This window comes from Dipodomys merriami, unplaced genomic scaffold (assembly GCF_024711535.1).
Source record: "Dipodomys merriami isolate MVZ:Mamm:240054 unplaced genomic scaffold, mDipMer1.0.p SCAF_85, whole genome shotgun sequence".
NCBI classification, from domain to species: Eukaryota; Metazoa; Chordata; class Mammalia; order Rodentia; family Heteromyidae; genus Dipodomys; species Dipodomys merriami.
In genome coordinates, this window is record NW_027206457.1 from 5400279 (window position 1) to 5423489 (window position 23211).

The 23211-nt window shown below is 40.6% G+C and overlaps 1 protein-coding gene and 1 pseudogene across 2 annotated transcripts in view; both read left to right on the forward strand.

Moving 5' to 3' along the window:
* Window positions 1-226: 226 nt before the first annotated feature.
* The window catches only part of CUNH16orf87 (chromosome unknown C16orf87 homolog), a 78261-nt gene continuing 55276 nt past the window's right edge, over window positions 227-23211 (forward strand). Inside the window, exon 1 of one of the 2 annotated variants that reach the window (XM_070011916.1) lies at window positions 227-651. Coding sequence is in view for 1 of the 2 variants with exons in the window: in XM_070011913.1 (XP_069868014.1) it covers window positions 613-651 (39 nt within the window). In the remaining variant the exon portion in view is untranslated. The remainder of the gene's footprint in view (window positions 652-23211) is intronic. The other variant, XM_070011913.1, reaches the window with a different exon arrangement.
* Window positions 9739-18333, forward strand: LOC138820221 (casein kinase II subunit alpha' pseudogene; annotated as a pseudogene).

Below are 23211 nucleotides of genomic sequence, written 5' to 3' on the forward strand. Positions count from 1 at the left end.
GGGGATGGTGGAGGCCGTGTGGCTGAGGTACTTGGCAACTGGAGCCAAGAAAGTGAAGATGGCCACCAAGCAGATGGGCGTCGCAGCCGGGCACGCGAGGGGGTGGGGAGGGCCGGGGGCGGCGGATGCGCGCAGATTGGGCCGCCGTTGCTGGGCAGCGGTTGGTCTGTTGGTCCTGTGCCTAGGCCGCCTCGCTGGATCCCAGCAGCTGGATCCCAGCAGACGGCCGCGGCCCCAGGGAACAAGCTAGGCCGCTTCCAGTCCCTCCAGGCCGGCGAGGCTGGGCCACTGTGACCCTCCCGCCTCAAGGTTGCTTTGTTCCTATTTCAGATGTGCCACAGAAAGGGCCTCCATGCAGCGACGCAGATTTCAACAAATTGATGGACTTAATATGTGCTTTTAATTCCCTAACCTCACAGTTACCGGTCTATTGCAAAATTTTAGTAGAACTTTAGTGGGGAAGCTTAGTTTCTGTCGAAGCTTGCTTGGAATCCAATGAAAAGGAAACCATAATCTACCCTACCCTTTGGAACTGTTCTAAGACTACAGCCACATTAACAAAAGACAGATCTCAAGTTAATACCTAATGATACACCTCAGGCTTCTAAAAAAATGAAGAACAAGTCAAACCAAAACCATAGATGGAAAGAGGTAAGAGACCTGTTGAAATTGTTTTGGGGAATCTGGGAGAGTGACAGAGGAGGTGAGATTGATTGGATATATTGTAATGTATGGAACTGTAACAAGGAAATTCTTCTTTGTATAATACCAGGAAATTAAAAAATGTTAAAAATATTTTAAAGCTTTTGAAAGGTATGATCATAACTTTTTTGGGCACAAGTTGTCTCTATATTACCCCAGAATGGCATGGCCTTCACTCACTGGTCTTAAGAAAGAGCCTCCTGCCTCAGCCTCCCAAGTAGCTGGGCATACAACCCCTGCTACTATGCCTCATCTGCACTGCTGTTGCTTTTTCGGGGGAGGAGGAGAGAGGGAGTACTGGGATTTGAATTTAGGCTCCAACTTGGCTGAGCTCTAGTTCTAACCAGAGAAAGAAAACAAGAGAGATATAAAAGGGATCCAAATAAGAAGTCAAATTCCCTGTTTGCAGGTGATAGGATCAGGTATCTACAGGACCTACAGACTCTACCCTAAAACTCCTAGGGCTGATAAACACCTTTGGCAAAGTAGCAGAATATAAAATCAAAATTAGTTTTTCTATATGCTGACAACAAACAGACTGAAAGAAAATTAAGAAAATAATTGTATTCATGATAGACTCAAAAAACCCTCCAACAGGGCTGGGAAGGTGGCTCAGTGGTAGGGCGCTTGCCTTGCATGCCAGAGACCCTGGGTTCGATTCCTCAGCACCACATAAGCAAAAAGAAAAAAGCCGGAAGTGGTACTGTTGCTCAAGTGGTAGAGCACTAGCCTTGAGCTGAAGAGCTGAGGGACAGCGCCCAGGCCCAGAGTTCAGGCCCCACGACCGGACCAAAAAGAAAACCCTCCAACACCAGGAATCTAATCAAGGAGATGAGAGTCTTGTTGGTTTTTTTTTTTTTTGGTCCGGTTGTGGGGCCTGAACTCTGGGCCTGCGCGCTGTCCCTAAGCTCTTCAGCTCAAGGCTAGCGCTCTACCACTTGAGCAACAGCACCACTTCCAGCTTTTTTCTTTTTGCTTATGTGGTGCTGAGGAATCGAACCCAGGGCCTCTGGCATGCAAGGCAAGTGCTCTACCACTGAGCCACCTTCCCAGCCTCTAATCAAGGAGATGAAAGATCTCTACAATGAAAACTAACTTTGAAGAAAAAAATCGAAGATAATAAGAGGTTAAAAACCCATGTTCATGGATTGGCAGAATTACCATTGTGAAAACAGTCATACTGCTGAGGGTAATCTATAAATGCAATGTAATATCCACTAAAATCCTAATGTCATTCTTCACTGGATGATTAAAAAAATGAAAGAATTCATATAGAACCATCAAAGGTGCTAAATAGCCAATCCTGGGTGGGTGGGGTGCTATAGGTATCCCAATTCCAGATTTCAAACTTTAGTACAAGAGACTTGAAAACTGGTAGAACAGACTGGAAGACCCAGAAATGAACCTACACATGTACAGCCATCTGAATTTTGACAAGTCAAAAATATATGTTGCAAAAAATAGCTGGGCACTGGTGGCTCATGTCTGTAATCTTAGTTACTCAGGAGGCTGAGGTCTGAGGATCATGGTTCAAAGCCAGCTCAGGCAAGAAAGTCCATGAGAACTACCAGAAATCTGGAAGTGGTGCTGTGGTCAAGTGGTAGAAATCTAGCCTTGAGCAAAAGAGCTCAGGGACAATACCCAGGCCCCAAGTTCAAGCTGATGGGTTATAACAGATGAAAAAAAAAATGTAACAAATGTTGTTACAGGATACCATCAGGCTTGCACAGTGAAAGACATAGTTTATAAGATAAAATAGCCTACAGAATGAACAAATACCTTTGTTGGCTATAAATAAGTAGAATACTCAAGGTGTTCAAGTAAAACTCCAAAGAATCAACAAATTTTAAAAAAGGGCAGGGCTGGGAATGTGGCTTAGTGGTAGAGTGCTTGCCTGGCATGCATGAAGCCCTGGGTACGAGTCCTCAGTACCACATACATAGAAAAGGCCAGAAGTGGCGCTGTTGCTCAAGTGGTAGAGTGCTAGCTTTGAGAAAAGAAGCTCAGGGACAGTGCTCAGGCCCTGAGGAGCTCAAGCTCCAGGACTGGCCCCCAAAAGCTTAAAAAGTGCAAAGGAATAGTCATTTCTTAGAAGTACATATGACTAATAAGTACAGGCCCATATACTACACACACACACAATGAACAGTAAGTGCTGGTAAGAATGCTGAGAAGAGGATCTTTAATACACTGTTGATGGGAATATGTTAGTGCAATTACTATGGAAATCAGTATGAAGATTACTCAGGATTATGAGCATAAACCACCAGTATCCAACATAAGATAAAAATTTTAAACTATAAAATTTCTAAAAATTAGTGCAAAATATTAGACGTTAAGTTAATAGGCAAATATTTTGAGTTACAATAGCAAAAAATGCAACCTATTAAAATATATAACTTGCCAAGGTAAAATTTCTGCTATTTGAAAGTCACTGTTAGAGTACACGAGAACAATGAAATCTCACTCTATATAGTTTAATGAGGATGAGAAGACAGATTGGTAGAAAATTTTTGCAAAGAACCTTATTAAAAGATTCTTATATAGAATGAATAAATGACTCAAAACTCAAGAAAACAATCTGGAGTGGCAATGTCTCATGCCTGTAGTCCTAGCTATTCAGAAGACTGAGATCCAGAGGATCGGAGTTCTAGGTCAGCTAAGGTAGCAAAGTCCTTGACACTTGAGGCATGGTTCAAGTGTCGTAGAGTGCCAGCCAAGCTAGCCTGAGTCTCTGAGTTTAAGACCTGTTATTGGCTAATATTGAAAAGATTGAACATGCCAGGTGAAGAAACTGGCACTTTTATGTACTGTTGATAGGAGTGTGGGTAAACCACTTTGAAAAATATATTGACAATTAAAAAATGTAAAATGCATTATTTACCATATTTATGCATATTATCCAGTTATCCACTCCACTTCTGGCTAATTTATCTAAAAGAAGCAAAATCATATGTTTACACATAGACTTGTACATTAATTGTCCATATCAGTTTTATTTGTAATAGCTGAAAAGCAGAAACAGTCTAAATGTACAGTAGCAAGTTGGTGGATAAAGCTATTCCTTACAATGGCATACAGTTCCACAGTAAAAAACTGGCTATAAACAATATAGACAAAATGATTATGTGTGTAAAAGAAGCTAAAGAATAAAAATATATACTTAAAATTTCATTTAAAATGAACACTCTAATCTAATGTGATAGAAAATGTTAGTAATTATCTCAGGATGGTAGGCTTGCAGTTAATGGGCATAAGGGGGCTGAGGGCTGGTGACTCACATCTGTAATCCTAGCTACTCAGGAGGCTGAGATCTGAGGATCATGGTTCAAAGCCAGCCCAGGCAGGAAAAGCTGTGAAACTCTTATCTCCTCCAATAAACCACCAGAAAAACCAGAAGTGGTGCTATGGCTCAAGGGGTAGAGTGCTCTTGATGAGCTGAAGAGCTGAGGGACAGTGCTCAGGCCCAGAGTTCAAGCCCCATGACTGACCAAAAAAAAAAAAAAGCATAAGGGTCTGGGAATGTAGCTCAGTGGTAGAATGTTTTCGAGTGTGTGTGAGACCCAGGATTCCATCTCCAGCACCTCAAAAGCAAAAAAGACAAAAACAAAAAAACCAGAAGGGAGAGATTACAAAGGGATATGGGAGATGAGGAAACTGGACCAATGACTATGTTCACTGTCTTGATTGTGGTGATAGTGATGGTTTCACACTATGATATACACATGTCAAGATATCAAATTGTATATTTTAAGTGTCTTATATGTTCAGTATAGTTAATAGAGAATATATTGTTTTCTGTATCTAAAATAAGTAATAATAATAGACTGCTCCATATAGAAAAGAACCTTAGAAAAGATTTGATTTATGGTATTTCACTTATGGTATTTAAGTTACCATTTGCTTATACTCTCATGCTTTAACTCTTAGACTCATTTTCAGTTCTTCGTGATTTATCATTAGAATGAATTCCAAGCTAGATGTGGGTGGCTTATGCCTGTACTCCTAACTACTTAAGCTGAGATCTAAGGATCAAGCTTCAAAGCCAGCTAGGGAAGACTAATCTAAGAGACCTTTATCTCCAATAAACCAGTAAAATGTCATAAGTGGAGGTGTGGCTCAAATAGTAGAGCTCTAGCCTCAGATGGAAAAAACCAAGCAAGAACATAAAGCCCTAAGTTTAAGATGAAGTACTGGCACCAAAAATAAATAAATAAATAAATAAATTCTAGTCTAATGTATGTTGTAACTAGTCCCAGATTGACAGTTCAGGAAGTAAGTTTTTCTTTTGATGTGACTGGAGATTGAGTTCAGAATCTCCTCTGTGCTAGACAGGCACTCTACCACTTGAGAAAGGCCTCTGTCCCCTACTCCCACTCTTTTAATTTTGCTTTAGTTATTTTTGGGTTATGATCTTGTGATTTTGCCTTGGGCTACCTTCAGGCATGATCTTCATACCTATAGTTTCCTTCATAGCCTTCTCCATGCTGGATTTATGATTGAGATGGGAGTCTCACTGACATTTTGCCTGAACTTGCCTTGAACTACGATCTACTTGATCTGCCTCCTATGTTGCTAGGATTCTAGGTGTACAGGTGTGAACCAGGAAATAATTTTGTACTTTACATTCTTTCCCCAGCCACTCATGTTAGCCTTACTGTTTACATGGAATTGTAAAGGCTTAAGAATAGACAATGGGAACCTGAAGAGGATATGATTCCTATGTCAGAATTTATTTTTGGTTCTGGGGACTGAACCCAGGACTTTATGCATGCTAAACATACACTCATCCTCTAAGTTATACCCACTATCCCATCTCAAATAATTTATATGAAGAAGTAGAATTTAAATATGACTACCTACTCAATCTGTACTTCTGAGTAATTTACTGAAGAGACCACATAAACACTTGAGAAATTTAATAAATAATATTTTCCCTTTTCTTCCCCTCTAGTTTCCTGTTTTATGTAAATCTTGTCCCTGTAGTTATATATTTATTAATAGGACTTATCCAAAATGAAACACTCAAAGAAATTATCACCTTTTGCAGGTAATTGAGAGTTTACCATCTTTGTACCTTTTTGTGTTTCAGTTGCATAAATTAAAATTTTGGGGGGGTTAAAATTTACTTTTTGCTGATGAGGTTAAAATGCTAAGATCTACAGTAACACTAATTTTTATTAGATACAGAAAGTCAGTTTATGACATTCATTTTTTTATCCAGTTTAAGTGCTTACTCTATGATACAAAGCTTGTAAGGAACTTTAATGAGGGGTTTTAATTTGAAAATGTTAATTGTAGAAGAAAAGGAACTTTAGATTTAGCAATATATATATATATATGTATATATGTATATTGCATGTGTGTGTGCAAGTGCACATGCACGCCAGTACTAGGGCTTGAACTCAGAGCCTGGATACTGTCTCTTAGTCTTTTTGTTCAAAGCTGGTACTCTGTCATTTGAGCCATAGCTCCACTTCTGGCTTTTTGGTGGTTAATTGGGAAAAGACTTTCATGAATTTTCCTTCCCTGGCTATCTTGGAACCACAATCCTCAGATCTCAGCGTGCCGAGTATTACAGACTGAACCTAGTACTTGGTTCTTTAGTATTAATATAATTTTTAAATACTGATTGTTTAATTCATTGATTTACACTATATAAAATTGCTGATTATATATATAGTTTGTTTGTTTGTTTGGTTGGTTGGTTTTTTGTTGGTCGTGGGGCTTTAACTCTGGGCTTGGGTGCTGTCCCTGAGCTCTTCAGCTCAAGGCAAGTGCTCTACCGCTTGAGCCACAGTGCTACTTCCAGTTTTCTAGTGGTTTATTGGAGATAAGACTCTCATGGACTTTTCTGCCCAGGCTGGCTTTGAACTCGATCCTCAGATCTCAGCCTCCTGAACAGCTAGGATTACAGGTGTGAGCCACCGGCACCCGGCTTGATTATATATTTTCTATTTTATTTTTTGGTGCTGGTTTGGGGGCTTGAACTTAGGCCCTGGGTGCTGTCTCCTGAGCTTTTTGGCTCAAGGCTGGCACTCTATCACTTGAGCTATAGCTCTACTTCCTTGATTATAATTTTTTTGAACTTATAGCTTTCTCAGTATTGACAACTCCAGATTTATTCAATAAATGTTTTCAGAGCAGGTAAATTTGTGTTACTTTCATTTGTTTCCTATGGAAAAAAAATCAGACACTTAGTAGTGAACCCAAATGAGGAAGAGGCTTACAAACAATAAATGAATATCAAACATATGCCAGGTTCTGTACATAGCATATAGCAGCAAATCTGCCGCCAAGATTACTGCATCACTGGTCACTGCATGGATAGAGCTTACTACATTCTACTGGGAAGGGATTATACATAGAAAAATAGCAGGTAGTAATAACTGCTGGGTAAGAAATTAAAATAGGGTACCATCCTAAAGATTTAACTAGAGACTGTGTTTTGATTGACAGAATGTTTCTCTGAGGAGGTTGCATTTTAGCTCACACATTAATCTAAGACCTGTATATCTAAATGAAGGGGCCAGATATGTTTTTTAACTGTATTTTTTGTCTTTTTTGGTATTGGGATCGAACCCAGGACGTTGCACTTGCTAGGCAAGTGCTTTGCCACTGAGCTACATCCCAGCCCTAGGGGCCAGATATGAAAGCCATGGAAAACAAATTCCTGATAGAGACAAAACAAAGGATGAAGTTCTAAGGCTAGAATTATTCTAGGAATTGTAGGTTATATGTTAGAAACTCCATTAATTCCTTATGTTAAATCGTTCTTGTTATTGTATTTTGTTTTTTGTGTGTGTACATGGGTCTTAGGGTTTGAATGCAGGGTCTGGGCACTGTTCCAACACTCTACCACTTGAGCCACAGCTCCCCTTCAGCTTTTTTTTCTTTTCTTTTCTTTTCTTTTCTTTTCTTTTTTTTTTTGGGGGGGGGTCCAGTCATGTGGCTTGAACTCTGGGCCTGGGCGCTGTCCCTCAGCTCTTCAGCTCAAGGCTAGTGCTCTACCACCTGAGCCACAGCGCCACTTCTGGCTTTTTTCTTTTTGCTTATGTGGTGCTGAGGAATTGAACCCAGGGCCTCACGCAGGCAAGGCAAGCGCTCTAACACTGAACCACCTTCCCAGCCTCTCCCCTTCAGCTTTTCAGTGGCTATTTGGAGATAAAAGTTTCATGGACTTTTCTGCCTGGGCTGACTTCAAACTGTGATGCTCAGATTTTAGCTTTCTGAGTAGCTAGGACTACATACATGAACCTGATGTATTTTGTCTTTTGAGACAAGGTCTCACTTACATAGTCCAAGCTAAGCTGGTCTGGAACTCTTCCTTCTGCCCCAGTCTCCTAAATGTTGGGATTTCAAGCAGGTGCCATCATACTAATAGGTCTAAAGGGAATATCATAGAATGATCTCCCAAGATATGCTGAGAAAGCCTTTGATGACACACAAACACATTCATGCTAGAAACACTAGAAAATATAAATTGAAGAGCACTTTTTTAACATAATAAAGTACATCTCTAATTGTTAATGATAGTTTTTTATTTAAATAGAGGAACACCAAAGGCATTTTCATTAAGATGAAAAACAAACTGGGTGGTTTACACTTGTAATCCCAGCAACTTAAGGGGACTGAGGTTTAAGGCCTGCCAGGGTAAAAAAAAAAATCCCAACTCAACCAATAAGCCAAGGGTTTCAGTTGTGTGGGATATGGGATACATTGGGAGGAGGATCATAACACAAGTTTTCTCATGGACAAAAACGATGGCCCTATCCAAAAAATAACAAAAGGATTTAGGAGCATGTCTGAAGTTGTAGAGCACCTTCCTAGTAAGCATGAAGCCCTGAGTAAAAAAAAAAAAAAAAAAAAAAAAACAGTATTGGACACATGTACTCACCATTACCACCACTACCAAACCATTACCTCAAAAGATGGAAATCAATGCAAGCATCTTCACTATCTCTATTTCAGCATTGTATTAGAGGTAAACTATATTTATTTGTAGATGGTTAGTATATCTGGATCCAAGAAAATCAGCAATAAATCGAACTCAAACCGTAATAATTTATGGTATTAAAAATATAGAATAGAAAATAAAAATATAGAATATAGTGGTAAAGTTAGTAGAGTGAATGTCTGGTATGCACAAGGCCCTGAAATCAGTTCTCAATCCCCAGTATCCCTCTTCTAAAAGAGACAGAAAATCAGTAAAGTGTCAAGATTTAAATTAACAGACAAAGTCATATTTATAAACCATAATAGAGAAAATAATGTTAAGAGATAATCCCATTTATAATAGCAACTTATAAGATGAAATACTTAAGAATAATTTATTAAGAATTATAGCTGGGTGCTGGTGTCTCACGCCTATAATCCTAGCTACTCAGGAGGCTGAGACCTGAGGATCGTAGTTTGAAGCCAGCCAGGAGGGAAAGGGCCCCATGAAACTCATCTCCAATTAACCACTCAAAAACTGGAAGTGGAGCTGTGGCTCAAAGTGGTAGTGCGCTAGCCTTGAGCAAAAGAACTCAAAGACAGTGCCCAGACCCTGAGTTCAAGCACTACAACCACACACACACACACACACACACACACACACACACACACACACACACACACACACACACACACACACAAAAGAAATATATAAAATACATAGGAAGAAAATTGAACTGCTCCTGAAATACACTAAAGCAGATTAACCAAATGGAATATATCCCTTGTCCTTGAATAGGATGATTCAACATCACAAAGATCAATCTTCTTAAATTATCATATAAAAAACAATGAAATCCTAATAAAATTAGGTTATTTTATAGAGTTAGACAAGTTTACTCCAAAGACCATATAGAAAAGCAAAAATAGCTACTAAGATGGTTAGTTGACCTTCAGCAAGGGTGGTAAGGAAGTTAAATAGAAAATAATGGTATTTACAAGAGATGGTATTAGGACATCAAAATGAATATCTATATATGAACAACTGAAATCCAGCCTCTGTGTCATACAATGTACAAAAATTAAGTAGGTAATAAGATCATGGAACTAAAGGTAAGTGCTAAAACTAACTGTGTGTTGGTATGGCACTTGATCTTGAACTCAGGGCTTTGAATTTTCAGTTCTTTTGCTTAAGGCTAGTGCTCTCCTACTTAAGCTCTACCACTTCTGGCTTTTTGTTGGTTAATTGAAGAGATAAGAATTTCATGGATCTTCCTGCCTGGTCTGGCTTTGAACTTTGATCCTAAGATCTCAGCCTACTGAGTAGCTGGGATTATAGGTAGGAGCCACTAGCACCACATAACTATAACCTTTTGGATATAGTGAATGATGCTGCTCTGAACACAGGTATACAAGTATCTCCCACTTTCAGTTCTTTCAGATATACATCTAGGAGTGGAATTTCTGTTCATATGATAGTTGTCTGTTCAACTTCTTGTTTTTGTTTTTGTGCCAGTACCAATATTTGAACTCAGGATCTTTTGCTCTTGCTTGACGTTCTGCTCACAGCTGGCATTTATCTTCCGAGCCTCACCTCCAGTTCTCAAAGACTTTTCTCCTTAGGATGGCTTTAAACTGCAATTTCCAGGGGTCAGCCTAATGAGTAGCTGGGATTGCAGATATGAGCACAACAAGCACCTGACATCTTGTTTTTGTTTTTTGTTTTTTTAAGATAAGAGTCTCACTGTATAGACCAGCCTTTTACTCCTAGCCCTCCTCCTGCCTTTGTCTCTTGACTACTGTGGTTGCAGTTATGTGTCTACGTCCAAATGCTTTTTTTTTTTTTTTTCATTTTTTGCTTGTGGTGCTAAGAATTGAACCTAGGGCCTTACATTCTAGTGAAGTACATCCCCAACCCTTTTTTATTTGTTTGTGCCGGTCCTGGGGCTTGAACTCAGGGTGGAAGCACTGTCCCTGAGCTTTTGTGCTCAAGGCTAGTGCTCTATCACTTGAACTACAGCTCCACTTCCAGCTTCTTTGATAATTGGAGATAAGAGTCTTACATGCTTTCCTGCCTGATCTAGCTTTGAACCACAATCCTCAGATCTGAGGATCTTGTAGTCCTCAGTAGCTAGGACTACAAGCTTGAGCCACCAGTGCCTGGCTAGCCCTTGATTTTTTTTTTTTCCAGGCAGGAAGAGAAGTATATATTTTTTATTACCAAACTGCTGCCTCTGCCATGCCTGGTGGAGAGGCAGGGCCAAAAGCTTTTTTTGATATAGGATTTTATTTTATAGTTCAGGCTATTCTTAAACTCTTTATGTAGCCCAGGCTGGGATTACAGGCATGAGCTACTCTCTATATTGATATTGTAATGTTGAAGACAAAGAATTATATAAATGCTATAATATAATCAGTGAATTCATTTCTTTATGAATTAGGGATTCAGAATCTGTGTGTGTACTAAAACTATACAAGCAAGTAAATATGTTTTAGATGATAAGAACTGGGTTTCTCACAAGTAAGGAAAAGGAGACTAACATTTTTAACTGTTGGATTGGATTGAATTGAAATGAGATGATCAATATATGTGTAGGTTAATTGTGTGTATGTGTGTGTGGGGGGGGGGGTCCATGTCCTCCTCAGCTCTGTTCACTGAAAGTAACGAGAATAATAAAACACAGTAGTAATGAAGAAACCAAGCATCCAGAGTTCTACTTCTAAATGCAATTCTCTAATAATGAAGCTCTTTGGAGAAGTGGTTGATTTACAGGACTGGGTTGATTTCCAAGACTTTCCAGGGAAAGTAATAGAGGAGGCTGGAATATCTTGAGGTGCCAAACAATAATGATGTGTTTAAAAGAAAAAGAAAAAGGTGTGTATGGGATATTGTTGAAAGATTATAGGAGCTAACCTGAAGGAACTCCTAATGGCCAAAGTTTGAAGGATAAATAAATGAGACTGTAACGTAATTCATAAAGTAAATATACGTAAGTCCATACTATATAAAAATAAATGATGTTGAGAAAGGACAATTTTTCCATGTAGAAGAATTACAATTAGTGTGGAAGGAGTGCAGGAAATAGAAAATCAGCATAAACTGAGATTCACTGCTGGGCACCAATGGCTTTGCCTTGTAATTCTAGCTACTCAGCAGTATTATGGTTTGAAGCCAGCCCAGGCAGACAAATCTGAGAGACTAATCTCCAGCTGGCCAGCAAAAACCCAGAAGTGGAGCTGCAACTTAAGTGTTAGAGCACCAGCGTTGAGTGAAAAAGCCAACCTAGAGCACAAGGCCCTGAGTTCAAAACCTAGTAACAGCACACAACAACAACACCTAAAAGAAACCAATGAAAGAGTCAAATGACAATAAAAATGAACTGGCATGGACTGGAGGAAACTAGGGACATGACAACCAAATACAATGTGGGATTTAAATGTTTTTCCTTCCTTCCTTCCTTCCTTCCTTCCTTCCTTCCTTCCTTCCTTCCTTCCTTCCTTCCTTCCTTCCTTCCTTCCTTTTTTTCTATAAGTTATAGAGCTTGAACTCAGGGCTTGGACACTGTTCCTGAGCCAATTTGTGCTCAAGACTAGTGCTCTATCACTTAAGCCACAGCACCACTTCTGTTTCTTGAGGAGTTAATTGGAGATGAGTCTCACAGGGACTTTTCTATTCCAACTGGCTTCAAACTTTGATCATCAGATCTCAGCCTCCTGAGTAGCTAGGATTAGGCATGAACCACTAGCACCCAGCTAATTTTTTTTGTGGGGGGAGGGTCCAGTCGTGGGGCCTGAACTCTGAGACTGGGTGCTGTCCTCAGCTCTTCAGCTCAAGGCTAGCATTCTACCACTTGAGCCACAGTGCCACTTCTGGCTTTTTTTTTTTTCTGCTTATGTGGTGCTGAGGAATCAAACCCAGGGCCTCAAGCATGCAAGGCAAGGGCTCTACCACTGAGCCACCTTCCCAGCCCCAATTTTTTTTCTTAAGTTGTTTTTTCTTGCCTAATGAAGCTGAATTCTAAGTTTTTCTTTGAATATTTAACCATACTAATTTTAAAACATGTGTTTCAGCTAATTCCATTATGGTTTGGGATACGAATTCTGCTCTGAGCACTGTAGATTTGAGTTTTATTTTACTTAATTTGGGAAATTCCATTTCTCACTCGGTATTCAACTCTGAAATCAATATCAAAGCCTTTGTCTTTCTTTGATTTTTTTTTTCAGTTGTGGGGCTTGAACCCAAGGTCTAGATGCTGTCCAGAGCTGTTTTTGCTCAAAGCTAGTACTCTGCCACTTTGAGTAAGAGCTCCATTTCTAGTTTGTAGATGGTTAATTGGAGCTAAGAGTCTTACAGCTTTACCTGCCCAGGCTGGCTACAAACAGTGACCCTCAGATCTCAGCTTCCTGAGTAGTTAGGATTACATGCATGAGCCACCACTACCTGGATCTTTCTTTGCACTATATCTATATCTATATATCTATATCTATATCTATATCTATAGCTATCTATCTATCTATCTATCATTGTATATATATATATATATCATTGTATATATATATCATTATATATAATACAAACATTTTTATTGTAAAGATACTGAACAGAGGGGTTACAGTTATATGAATAATGAATACATTTCCTGTTGAGCACTGTTACCCCCTTCTTTGTTTTTCCCCTACCATTCCTTCCCTCCCCACCTCCCCAGCTCCTTCCTCCCCTCCCTACCCCTCACCCTCCTGCAAAGTTGTAAAGTTCATTCTCAACATAGTGTCTTGTACATCTCATTGTTTCAGTGGGTCAACCTGTATCTTTATTTCAGTATTTTGTTATTTCCCTTCCCGTCCCCAAGTTAGAAAAACGTAGATACAAGATGCAGGGCACCAGAATCAAATACAGGGCACCGGAATCAAATACGGTGAAAACAGGGGTTACACCATGGGGGAAGAACATACAAAAGAAACAAAAAAAAATCACATAGTACCTTAAAAACAAGTGACAAAGGAAAAAACTCTTGTGTCACTATCTTGGGGTTCACTTCACTTAGCATTATTTTTTTTTGCAATTTTTTATTGTGATTAAGTGACTATGTAAATTCACAGTATTGTGAGATAGTGACATTTAGTTAAAGTCACAAACACATTCTAACCTTCATGGGTAAATTGTCTTTAGCGTGGTCTATAAAGTTTATGAATTCTATGAACTTTGACAATACAGTTATTTCTTCCACATAGGGTGATATGTACATTTCCTTCTTTTTGCTTAGTGTCAACTGTTCCTTCTTTCCTGCTCATTCCCTCCCTCCCATCACTGCCATTGAGTTGCTTAGTTCATTGATCAATGACCAATGCAGCTAATGGGCCCATCTGTTGTGTGTTTCCCCATTTCCCTCTGTTTCTGTATCCTCCTCCTAGTTTCCCTCAGATGTGCACAGATATACCATATATGTGGTTAGCAGCATGGGGTCATTTAGTAATGATACCACCAGATGAGAGGAGGTCCTTTGTTTCTGGAATCTTGTTTACTTTGTTGTATCTCCTTATGTTTTTTTGTTTGTTTGTTTGTTTTGGTTTTTTTTTTTTTGGTTGTGGGGCTTGAACTCTGGGCCTGGCACTATCCTTGAGCTCTTCAGCTCAAGGCTAGTGCTCTACCACTTGAGCCATAGCGCCACTTCTGGCTTTTTTCTTTTTGCTTATGTGGTGCTGAGGAATCGAACCCAGGGCCTCATGCATGCAAGGCAAACACTCTACCACTGAGCCACCTTCCCAGCCCTATCCTGTTTTCTGTTGTTCAGGATAGATGCCTAGGAATGTTATGTCTGGGTCATAGGAAGGTCTATATTTAGCTTTCTGAGGACCCTCCAGATTGCTTTCCAGTGTTGTATTAGTGTACATTCCCACTAGCAGAGCAGTAGGGTTCCTCTTTCTCTGCATCCCCTCCAGCGTTTGTTGTTGGCTGAATTTAGGATGTGGGCCATTCTGACTGGGGTAAGGTGTTATCTCAGGGTTATTTTTAATTTACATTTCCTTTACAACCAGGATGGTGAACATTTCCTCATGTGTTTCTTTGCCATTTTTATCTCTCCTGAGAAGTCTCTCTTTAGTTCCCTTGCCCATTTAGTTTGGTTTCTTGGGTTTGGGAGGGATTAGTTTCTTGAATTCCCTACATATACTGGATATTAGCCCCTTGTCTATATATTGCTGGTAAATATTTTCCCCAATTTTATGGTTATTATATAGAGATACATTGTGTTTCCTGTCATTTTTCTACTTTCCTGAGTTTTTCTTCTTTCCTTTCCTCCTGTGCTTACTAAGCTGGACTTCTTGTGATAGCTGTCTGATGTGGATCCCTGATCTTGATTGTTTTCTTCAGGTTGTGTTCCACCTCTTAATATTCTTTTAGGTTCTGGCTTACTGTTAATGAATTCATTTCATTTTTCTTTACTATTAAAAATTTTAGTTTCTTCATTGAATGTGAATGTTAGCTTTGCTGGGTTCTCAGGGCTCAGATCATACTTTCCCAAGCTTTTCTTGCATTCAGTGTCTGTGTGGAGAGATCTGCAGTGATTCTGATTTTTTTTTCCCATTATACTATAGCTCCTTTGTTTTTGCTGCATGTAAGATTTTTCTTTATTATTCAGATCTATTATTTTTACTATAATGTACCTAGAAGTGTTTCTCCTGGGATCCTGCTTGTTAGGTGTTCTGTATGCTTTTGTTATGTAAGTAAGATGTTCTCTTTTAAGGTGGGGGGAAATTTCATTGATAATCTTACTGAATAGGTGTTGCATTCCCTTGTTCTGGTATTCCTCACCTTTGTCCACTCCAATTATACAAAGGTTAAATTTCTTGGCATGTATGCTTGTTCTTAGATTTCCCTTTGGCATAATTTAAGTGATTTTTCCTTATGTGTGACTTTTTTTTCCAGTTGCTGTATTTTGTCTTCTGTATCTGATATTCTAATTTCCATTTCATTCATTCTGTTAACTATGGCTTTCATTGTGGTTTGCATGGAGGAAATTGAGCCATTTATGGCTTCTATGCTGGTTCTGAGTATTAATCTCATCTCCTAGCGAGGTGTGTACTGCATCTATTTTTGCATGCATCCCCTGTTTGAAATCCTGCATCTCTTTTGATATCTTGTTTCTGTGTTCTTTAGATTTATGATCTATTTCTCTTGAATGTAGTGTTTGTCTTCCATTCCTGCTTTGCTTCCTGGGGCTCTCCCTTGGGTGGCTGCTGGCTTTTGGGGGTAGCTTGCAATCCTGGCTATTGATAAATCTTGTAATTTTTCTCTGTGATTTTCACATGGGGATTCAGGGATTATTGGAGACGAATCTGAAGCTCTGACTGTTTTGGTCAATAGGTGGCTGTCTTTGCTTGGTTCTGGGTTGGTTCCTGGATCAATTGAAGCTTGGCCCTGGGTTGGCTGAGAAAGTCTGTACCTGGTCTTGGTTCTGTTGGGGGAGAGGCTGGCTTCCAGCTGCTAGTCTGATCCATGTAGGGCTCTCAGCTGTCTACTGGAGATCACAGGCAGTTCCCGCCTTTAGCCAAGGACTAAGCAGCCTAGACTGCACATGCCTCCTCCTACTGGTGCTCTTGGCGAGACCGGGTGTGCTGGATATACTCTCCCAGTTGCTGGAGTCCACTATGAGTTCCTGACTATAATCAGGTGCTGGTGGCCTGAGCTACTCAATTCCCACCCTGGGATATACAGGTCAGGCTCTGGTGGGATTTAGGCTTCTAGTTCTTCCACCCTGACACACAGGTCTTTTGCTGCCATGGGTGCAATTCCCAGGGGGTGCAGTTCCCTGCTTTCCCCCCTCTGCTGAGGTGTGTGCTCAGATTCTGACTTCAATTGGGATGGGTGGGTTGTGCAGTTCAGGCACCCAATCCCCTGGCTTGGTCCTGGGTCCTGGTCCCCCACCTGGGGCACGCTGGTTGAACCTGTGCTGCTGGGTATCCCACCAAGCATGTGCATCCTGGGGTATGAAGTTCGGATTTCTTCCACTGCTGGCTGCTGTGGCCTGCAGGCGCTATTCTCAGCTTGGGCATTTATGCTCCCTTCCAGGGATGATCTTGAGCAAGCCTGGTGGGCTGGATGTGCTCCATGGGCTGGTGGGGAGCTTTTGCAGTTCCCAGTTTTAGTGGGACCTGTAGTCCATGTGGTTGGGGAGGGGTCCAGGTCAAGCTCTGGGGGTTACCGCCAGCACTGGTCTCCCTTGGGGGTGGGGGAAGGCTGTCTCCTGTGGCATACTCACCCTGGAGCTAGTTGGGACCTGCACAAAGACCCTTCCCCCACCCCTCACCAAAGCAGCACTGCCCCATCCCACCAAAGGTATCATTGTTATATTTTCACACACACACACACACACACACACACACACACACACACACACAACACACACACGATTGAAACATTTATTTTTCTCAGACCTACACAGCATTTATATTTTGACTTACAAAAAGAGACAATGTTAAACAACCCATATTAGGTTTAAAAGATGCTTTGCCTTTTCCTGGCCTGTGTACACTGCTGACACATTTGGGTCCGTGAGCCAAGTGGAGGCCACTGGGGAGCATGAGCCCTGCTACCTGCTCATGTGGTGCCTCATAGGCTACCCTTCTCCTTTCTCAGCATTACTGTGCAGATCCACTTCAGGTAATTAAGATGGTTACTAAGGGGTTCTGATTGATCAGGAAAGTATAGGGAAGAATTTGAGGTAATTAACATGACCAACAGTGAGTGGTTGTAAAAATTCTAAAGACAGGTGAGTGCCTGTAATCTTAGCTACTCAGGAGGCTAAGATGTGAGGACTGAGGATCACGGTCAAATTCAGCTCAGGCAGAAATGTCCATGAGACTCATCTCCAATTAACCACCAGAAAACTGGAAGTGGAGCTGTGGCTCAAGGTGGTAGAATGCTAGCCTTGAGCAAAAAAACTCAGGGACAGTGCCCAGGCCTAGTTCAAGCCCCACAACTGACCAAAAGAAAATTCTCAAGCAATGAAGAAGATAAAATGAGAGGTTAAGATCTGGAGAAGTTTTATAGTGGAACAAATATTATTTAGGTGGTTGACACTGCAGAGGACTTTGTGTCATACCAGCTTTGATATTTGATATATCAGTAATATCAGACATTTTAAGCAACTCTACAAGATTCTGACAGACTGATAGCCAGTTTTATATGTATGAACTCCTTAAACTGAAGCTGCTAAATTAAGGCCTGATAGAGTTTTATCACCTGTTCAGAAGTACAGCTTTATTCTAGACTCCATGTGCTTCATATGGGCTATCAGGTGTATGATTAAAACATGAACATGTTAAATTTAGGCTGAATGTTAATGAGTATTTTGAAAGGAACTCTTCTTTGGACAAGACAATTATGACTGGTTTGTTCTCATTGCCAAGGTTCTGTGAACAGAAGAATTGTATGCATATCTGAAGAAGTATCATATAGAACTAGATCCACATGTCAGTGATAACCTGGAGCAACATTTACAAAAATGCTGGGAAAATTTTATTTATAATGAGAGTCACAAGGCTGTCAATATTTGAGACAAATTTTAGCAATATGACCGTTAATGAAGACAACTGTTGAAGAGGGCATGAAGCACCCATATTTCTACTCTGTGGTAAAAGCAGTTCCAGTCTTATGCAAGGAATACTGTGCTTTCCAGTGGTCTCACTGTAGTGTGATGAAGCCTAGAGAGCAATAAGTATTATGATTTTGATGTTTGCCAATAAAACCAACCAGACACACATGAAGGAATCTACAGTGTGATAAAAATTCTAATCATTCCTTCTAAAGGCAAAGAAGAGTAATGACCTACAACTGTCAAAATAAAACTTCCCCAGTACTAGATTACAGGGAGCTGCAACTAGGCAGAGTGGAGATGAATGTAGTTCAGGATCTGAGGATCCCTCTAGAATGCACAGGAGATGAGAGACTGTACATAAGGGGATACCATTGTTGAGTTATCTGGTCACAAGCTCAGTAAAACTTCCTATTCCAATTGTGGTCTAGTTTACTTTTGTGGTAATTCAGGCTCAAGTTTTGGTAAAGTGTCAACAATCCATACTGACACATCAGCTTAACTTATAAAAAGGTGGCAGTTTTTTTTTAACTTTTACAAATTCATATTTGTGTATGTGCATGTGCGCACACATGCACATCTGCTAGTACTTGGGGCTTGAACTCAGGGATTGGTGCTGTCTGTTCACTTTTTTGCTAAAGGCTAGCATTCCACCACTTTAGCTATTGCCTGGCTTCTGGCCTCTTGGTGATTAATTGGAGATAAAAGCCACAGACTTTCCTGATTGCTCTGGCTTTGAACCATGATCTTCAAATCTCAGCCTCCCGAATAGCTAGGATTATAGGTGTGAGCTACCAGTGCTTAGATGTTTTTTTGTTTTTTAATGTCATGAGCTCATTCCTGCAGTTTCTTCAAGTGTATTGATTTGAGAGCAAACTGCAGACCCCTTTGCTGGGTCCTTTGATGTCAGGAGATATTACTTTCAGATTTGTGAGAAGTTCTGGACTACAGGCATGACTTTGAACTCATTGTAATCTTTTTTTATTATTATTATTACTTAGCTTTTTGTACATCTGTCTGTGTCTTTGTGTCTTTGGGACCAGTACTGTGGCTTGAACTCTGCCTGGGTCCTGTCCCTGAGCTTTATTCCTCAAGGCTATTGCTCTTTTTTTTTTTTTTTTTTTTGCCCGTCAAGGGTCTTGAACTCTGGGCCTGGGTGCTGTCCCTCAGCTCTTCAGCTCAAGGCTAGCACTCTACCACTTGAGCCACAGCACCACTTCTGGCTTTTTTCTGCTTATGTGGTGCTGAGGAATCGAACCCAGGGCCTCAGGCATGCAAGGCAAGCACTCTACCACTGAGCCACCTTCCCAGCCCCAAGGCTATTGCTCTTAACACTTGAGCCACACCTTTTCTTCTGGCTTTTGTTGGTGAATTGGAGATAAGAGTATCCTACACTTTCCTGCCTGGCTTGCCTTCCAGCCAAGATACTCAGATCTCAGACTCCTGAGTAGCTTACAAGTGTGAGCCAGGGGAGCCTGTCACCTAGTTGTTTTCTTTCTGTAAGATCTGCTCCTGGATGGCAAGCAGACTCCACCCTCCTCTCAGCAAAGTCTCCACCCAGTACCTTCGTTACTGGCACACCTGGAAGAGGTCACATCTGCATCTGCTGAGGTCACATCTGAATTTGATGTGGCCACTCCTTTCTCCGCCCATACCCTAGATAAGGCCTAGCCCAGGCCCAGACATTCTCTTTTCTAGCTCTTTTCTCAGTGCTTTCTCAGCTCTTTCCTTCTCTTCTCTTTCCCAGCTCTCTCTTCTCTTTCCCAGCTCTCATTCCCAGGCCTTTCTTAGCCATGTGGAGGGCCAATGTGGCCTGGTGCCAGCCAGAATGATGAATAAACCTACCCCTTACCTGAATACCACATGTGTGGTGCTGTTCTTATTAGGCTATCTCTTTTTAAAAACCTAACACTTTCTTTTTTATTTTCTCTCAAACTTGTTAGGAAAGCCTCACCATTTTCCAGTGTATTTCTATGTGTACACCTATTTTATCATACCTCCGAAGCAAGGAACTTTTTGCTCAAAACCATAACTAAAACTGGAAAAAATCAGCTTTCAAGAAGGTCAAGGATCAAGAAAATATCCCATTAGAATTTATTCAGGAAAGACTTGCTGAAAAAAATGTGTTTCTCTACACCTCTTCCCACTTTTTAATCCCTATAACAAACAACTTCTGGCTGTAATCAGGGTTATACATATTTCAAACTCTGATATGTGATCCATGAATGTGATGGCAGTGATAAATCTTTATTGCTCATAAGAAGGTACTAACATGGCAAGGCCAACAACTGAGGCCAGAGGGATATATGGAGGGCTTGGGAAGGAAGGGCTGCTCCTGGAGCACATGGTAAAGTATCTAACTGCTGACCTTCATGTTAGCAAAGTCTTAGATTTTATGTAAAAAAACAATGTCACTGACATGGTTTGCTGGCAGTCTCTTTCCTCTGGTTGTAGAGCTGTGCCTCAGCTCTAGGGATTTCACGTGCCTGTTAGAGGTATTTACCACCACATCAAAATTTCTTTCTGTTTGTTTTGTGTGAAGAAAAAATTTACTTTTAGTTTTTAAATTTTCATGAATCTCCACTTTATTTTTTTCAGAATTTTTTCATTAACTAATAATGCCATACATCTTTTCAAGATTACATTGTTTGCAATATGTTTACATTCCATATTCCAGTAAAATTGGATTGTATTGGTAGCATGTCCTTTCTCTTATCTGTAGGTTCTATTTTTGTCATTTAGTCTATAGGAATTTACGATGTAAATAGAATTGAGTTTTTAGATTAAAAAACAAGATCTTAAAGCCAGGAAATATTCAGTTAAGGTTCTCATACAGTACTACCTGCCTTCATTGTACATTCTGTATATCAATACATTTCTTCTGCCTGAAAATGAAAAACAAGACAATAGTTCAGCTAAACTTATATTCATTGTGTCATGCAGCAGAACTCAGAGTTCTGGATGATCAAATGCCTTCTAATTGTCCTTACAGGTAGCCTAGACAGTTAGCTATCAGAGAGCTGTCCTGCTATGTGTCTTTTCTACTCCCTACCCCAATTTCCCCACCCCACCCTTCTTTTTTGTGCCAGTCCTAGGGCTTGAGCTCAGGGCCTGGCCATTCACCCTGAGCTTTTTTGCTCAAGACTAGTGCTCTACCACTGGCTTTTTGGAGGTTAATTGGAGTTGAGAGTCTCATTTCTGGCTTTTTGGAGGTTAATTGGAGTTGAGAGTCTCAAGAACTTTCTTTCCCCAGGCTAGCTTTGAACCAAATTGTCAGATCTCAGCCTCCTGAGTAGCTAGTGAAAGACCCTAGCCCCCTAGGATTCTTTCGTCAACGGGAGGGCGCCCCAGAAAACTCAGACTCCAGGCCGGGAGATGCAATAAGCAAGAGGAGTTTATTTGACGTTTGCGCAAACGGACTCTCTGTCCCGAGCAGACAGGGAGCCCCGAGCAGCGGTTACAAGCCTTCTTTTAAAGGCAAAAACCACAAGATTAATGCATAACACAAAGTATCCCATGATTGGTCCATTTAAAGGTCATCATATACGCCAACAATCACTTTGCCACGCGGGAAATTTTGTAACACTCTTTGTAAAATGACTGGCCCATGGTTGGTTTAAGGGGAGGTTTACCTGGTTACAGGCCTATGATTGGTTGACACTTGGCTTAGCTTGTGGTCTTGCCAGGTGGTCGTTATCTCAAGGTCCTGTCTGGGAATTTCTAAATGGGAACTGAGGAACGCGTACTGTCTGTTTTTTTTATTTTTATCTACGACCACTGACCTTGTCCTGGGGCCAGCATCTGGTCCCTGAAACTTCTTAACTCATTTCTGGGAAGGGAAGGGTCAATGCTAGCGTAAGCAAGTTTACAGAAGCAGAATCAGCAGTTAGCAAGTTAGTAATGGTAATGGTCGATTTTTAATCTTTCACTAGGATCATAGCCATGAACCACAAGAGCCTGGCTAATTCTTTTTCTTAAAAAAAAATAAATTCTTATTATAAAGGTGATGAGCTGGGTGCCAGTGGCTCATGCTTGTAATCCTAGCTACTCAAGAGGCTGACATCTGCGGATTGTGGTTCAAAGCCAGCCTAGGCAGGAAAATCCGTGAGACTCTTATCTCCAATTAACCACCAGAAAACTGCAAGTGGCGCTGTGGTTCAAGCAGTAAAGCTTCTGCCTTGAGCTGAAGAGCTCTAGGCCAGCATTCAGGCCCAGAGTTCAAGCCCCATGACCAGCCAAAAAATAAATAAAAAATAAAGGTGATGTACAGAGGGGTTATAATTATATGTCAGGTAAAGAGTACATTTCTTTTTGAACAATGTTACTGCTTCCCTCACTCCCAGCTAATTCTTTCTTTTTATTTTGTTTTTGCTTTTGTTTTTGGGGTCCGGTCATGGGGCCTGAACTCTGGGCCTGGGCGCTGTCTCTCACCTCTTCAGCTCAAGGCTAGCACTCTACCACTTGAGCCACAGCACCACTTCTGGCGTTTTTTGTTTTTGCTTATGTGGTGCTGGGGAATTGAACCCAGGGCCTCATGCATGCAAGGCAAGTGCTCTACCACTGAGCCACCTTCCCAGCCCCAATTCTTTCTTTTTAAACTTATAATTTACTTTCATAATACTTATATTTTGACTTCGCCTCCTGCCTTAGACTTGAAACATTTTTGAGTTTGGAATGCTCACTCCCTTCTGAATCTGGTTTTGATACAAGCTGTTCTTTCCCATGCTGATGTGAATCTAGTCCAGATATTTTCTTCCCTATCCTCCAGACCCACCTTGTGTGTAGGTGAAACAGCTCCTTTGACATTTTGTAGTTTGATGATCTTGGATAGTTCCTAAAGGTGTGTTTGTGGGAGTTAGAGTGTAGTCTTAGACTAAACTGTAGTAAATTTGCCCACCCTGTATTTTTTTCAATAGTGATATTCTTGCTTAAACTAATCTCAGTAATTTTTGTTTGCTTCATTACCTTGTTACAGATTTAA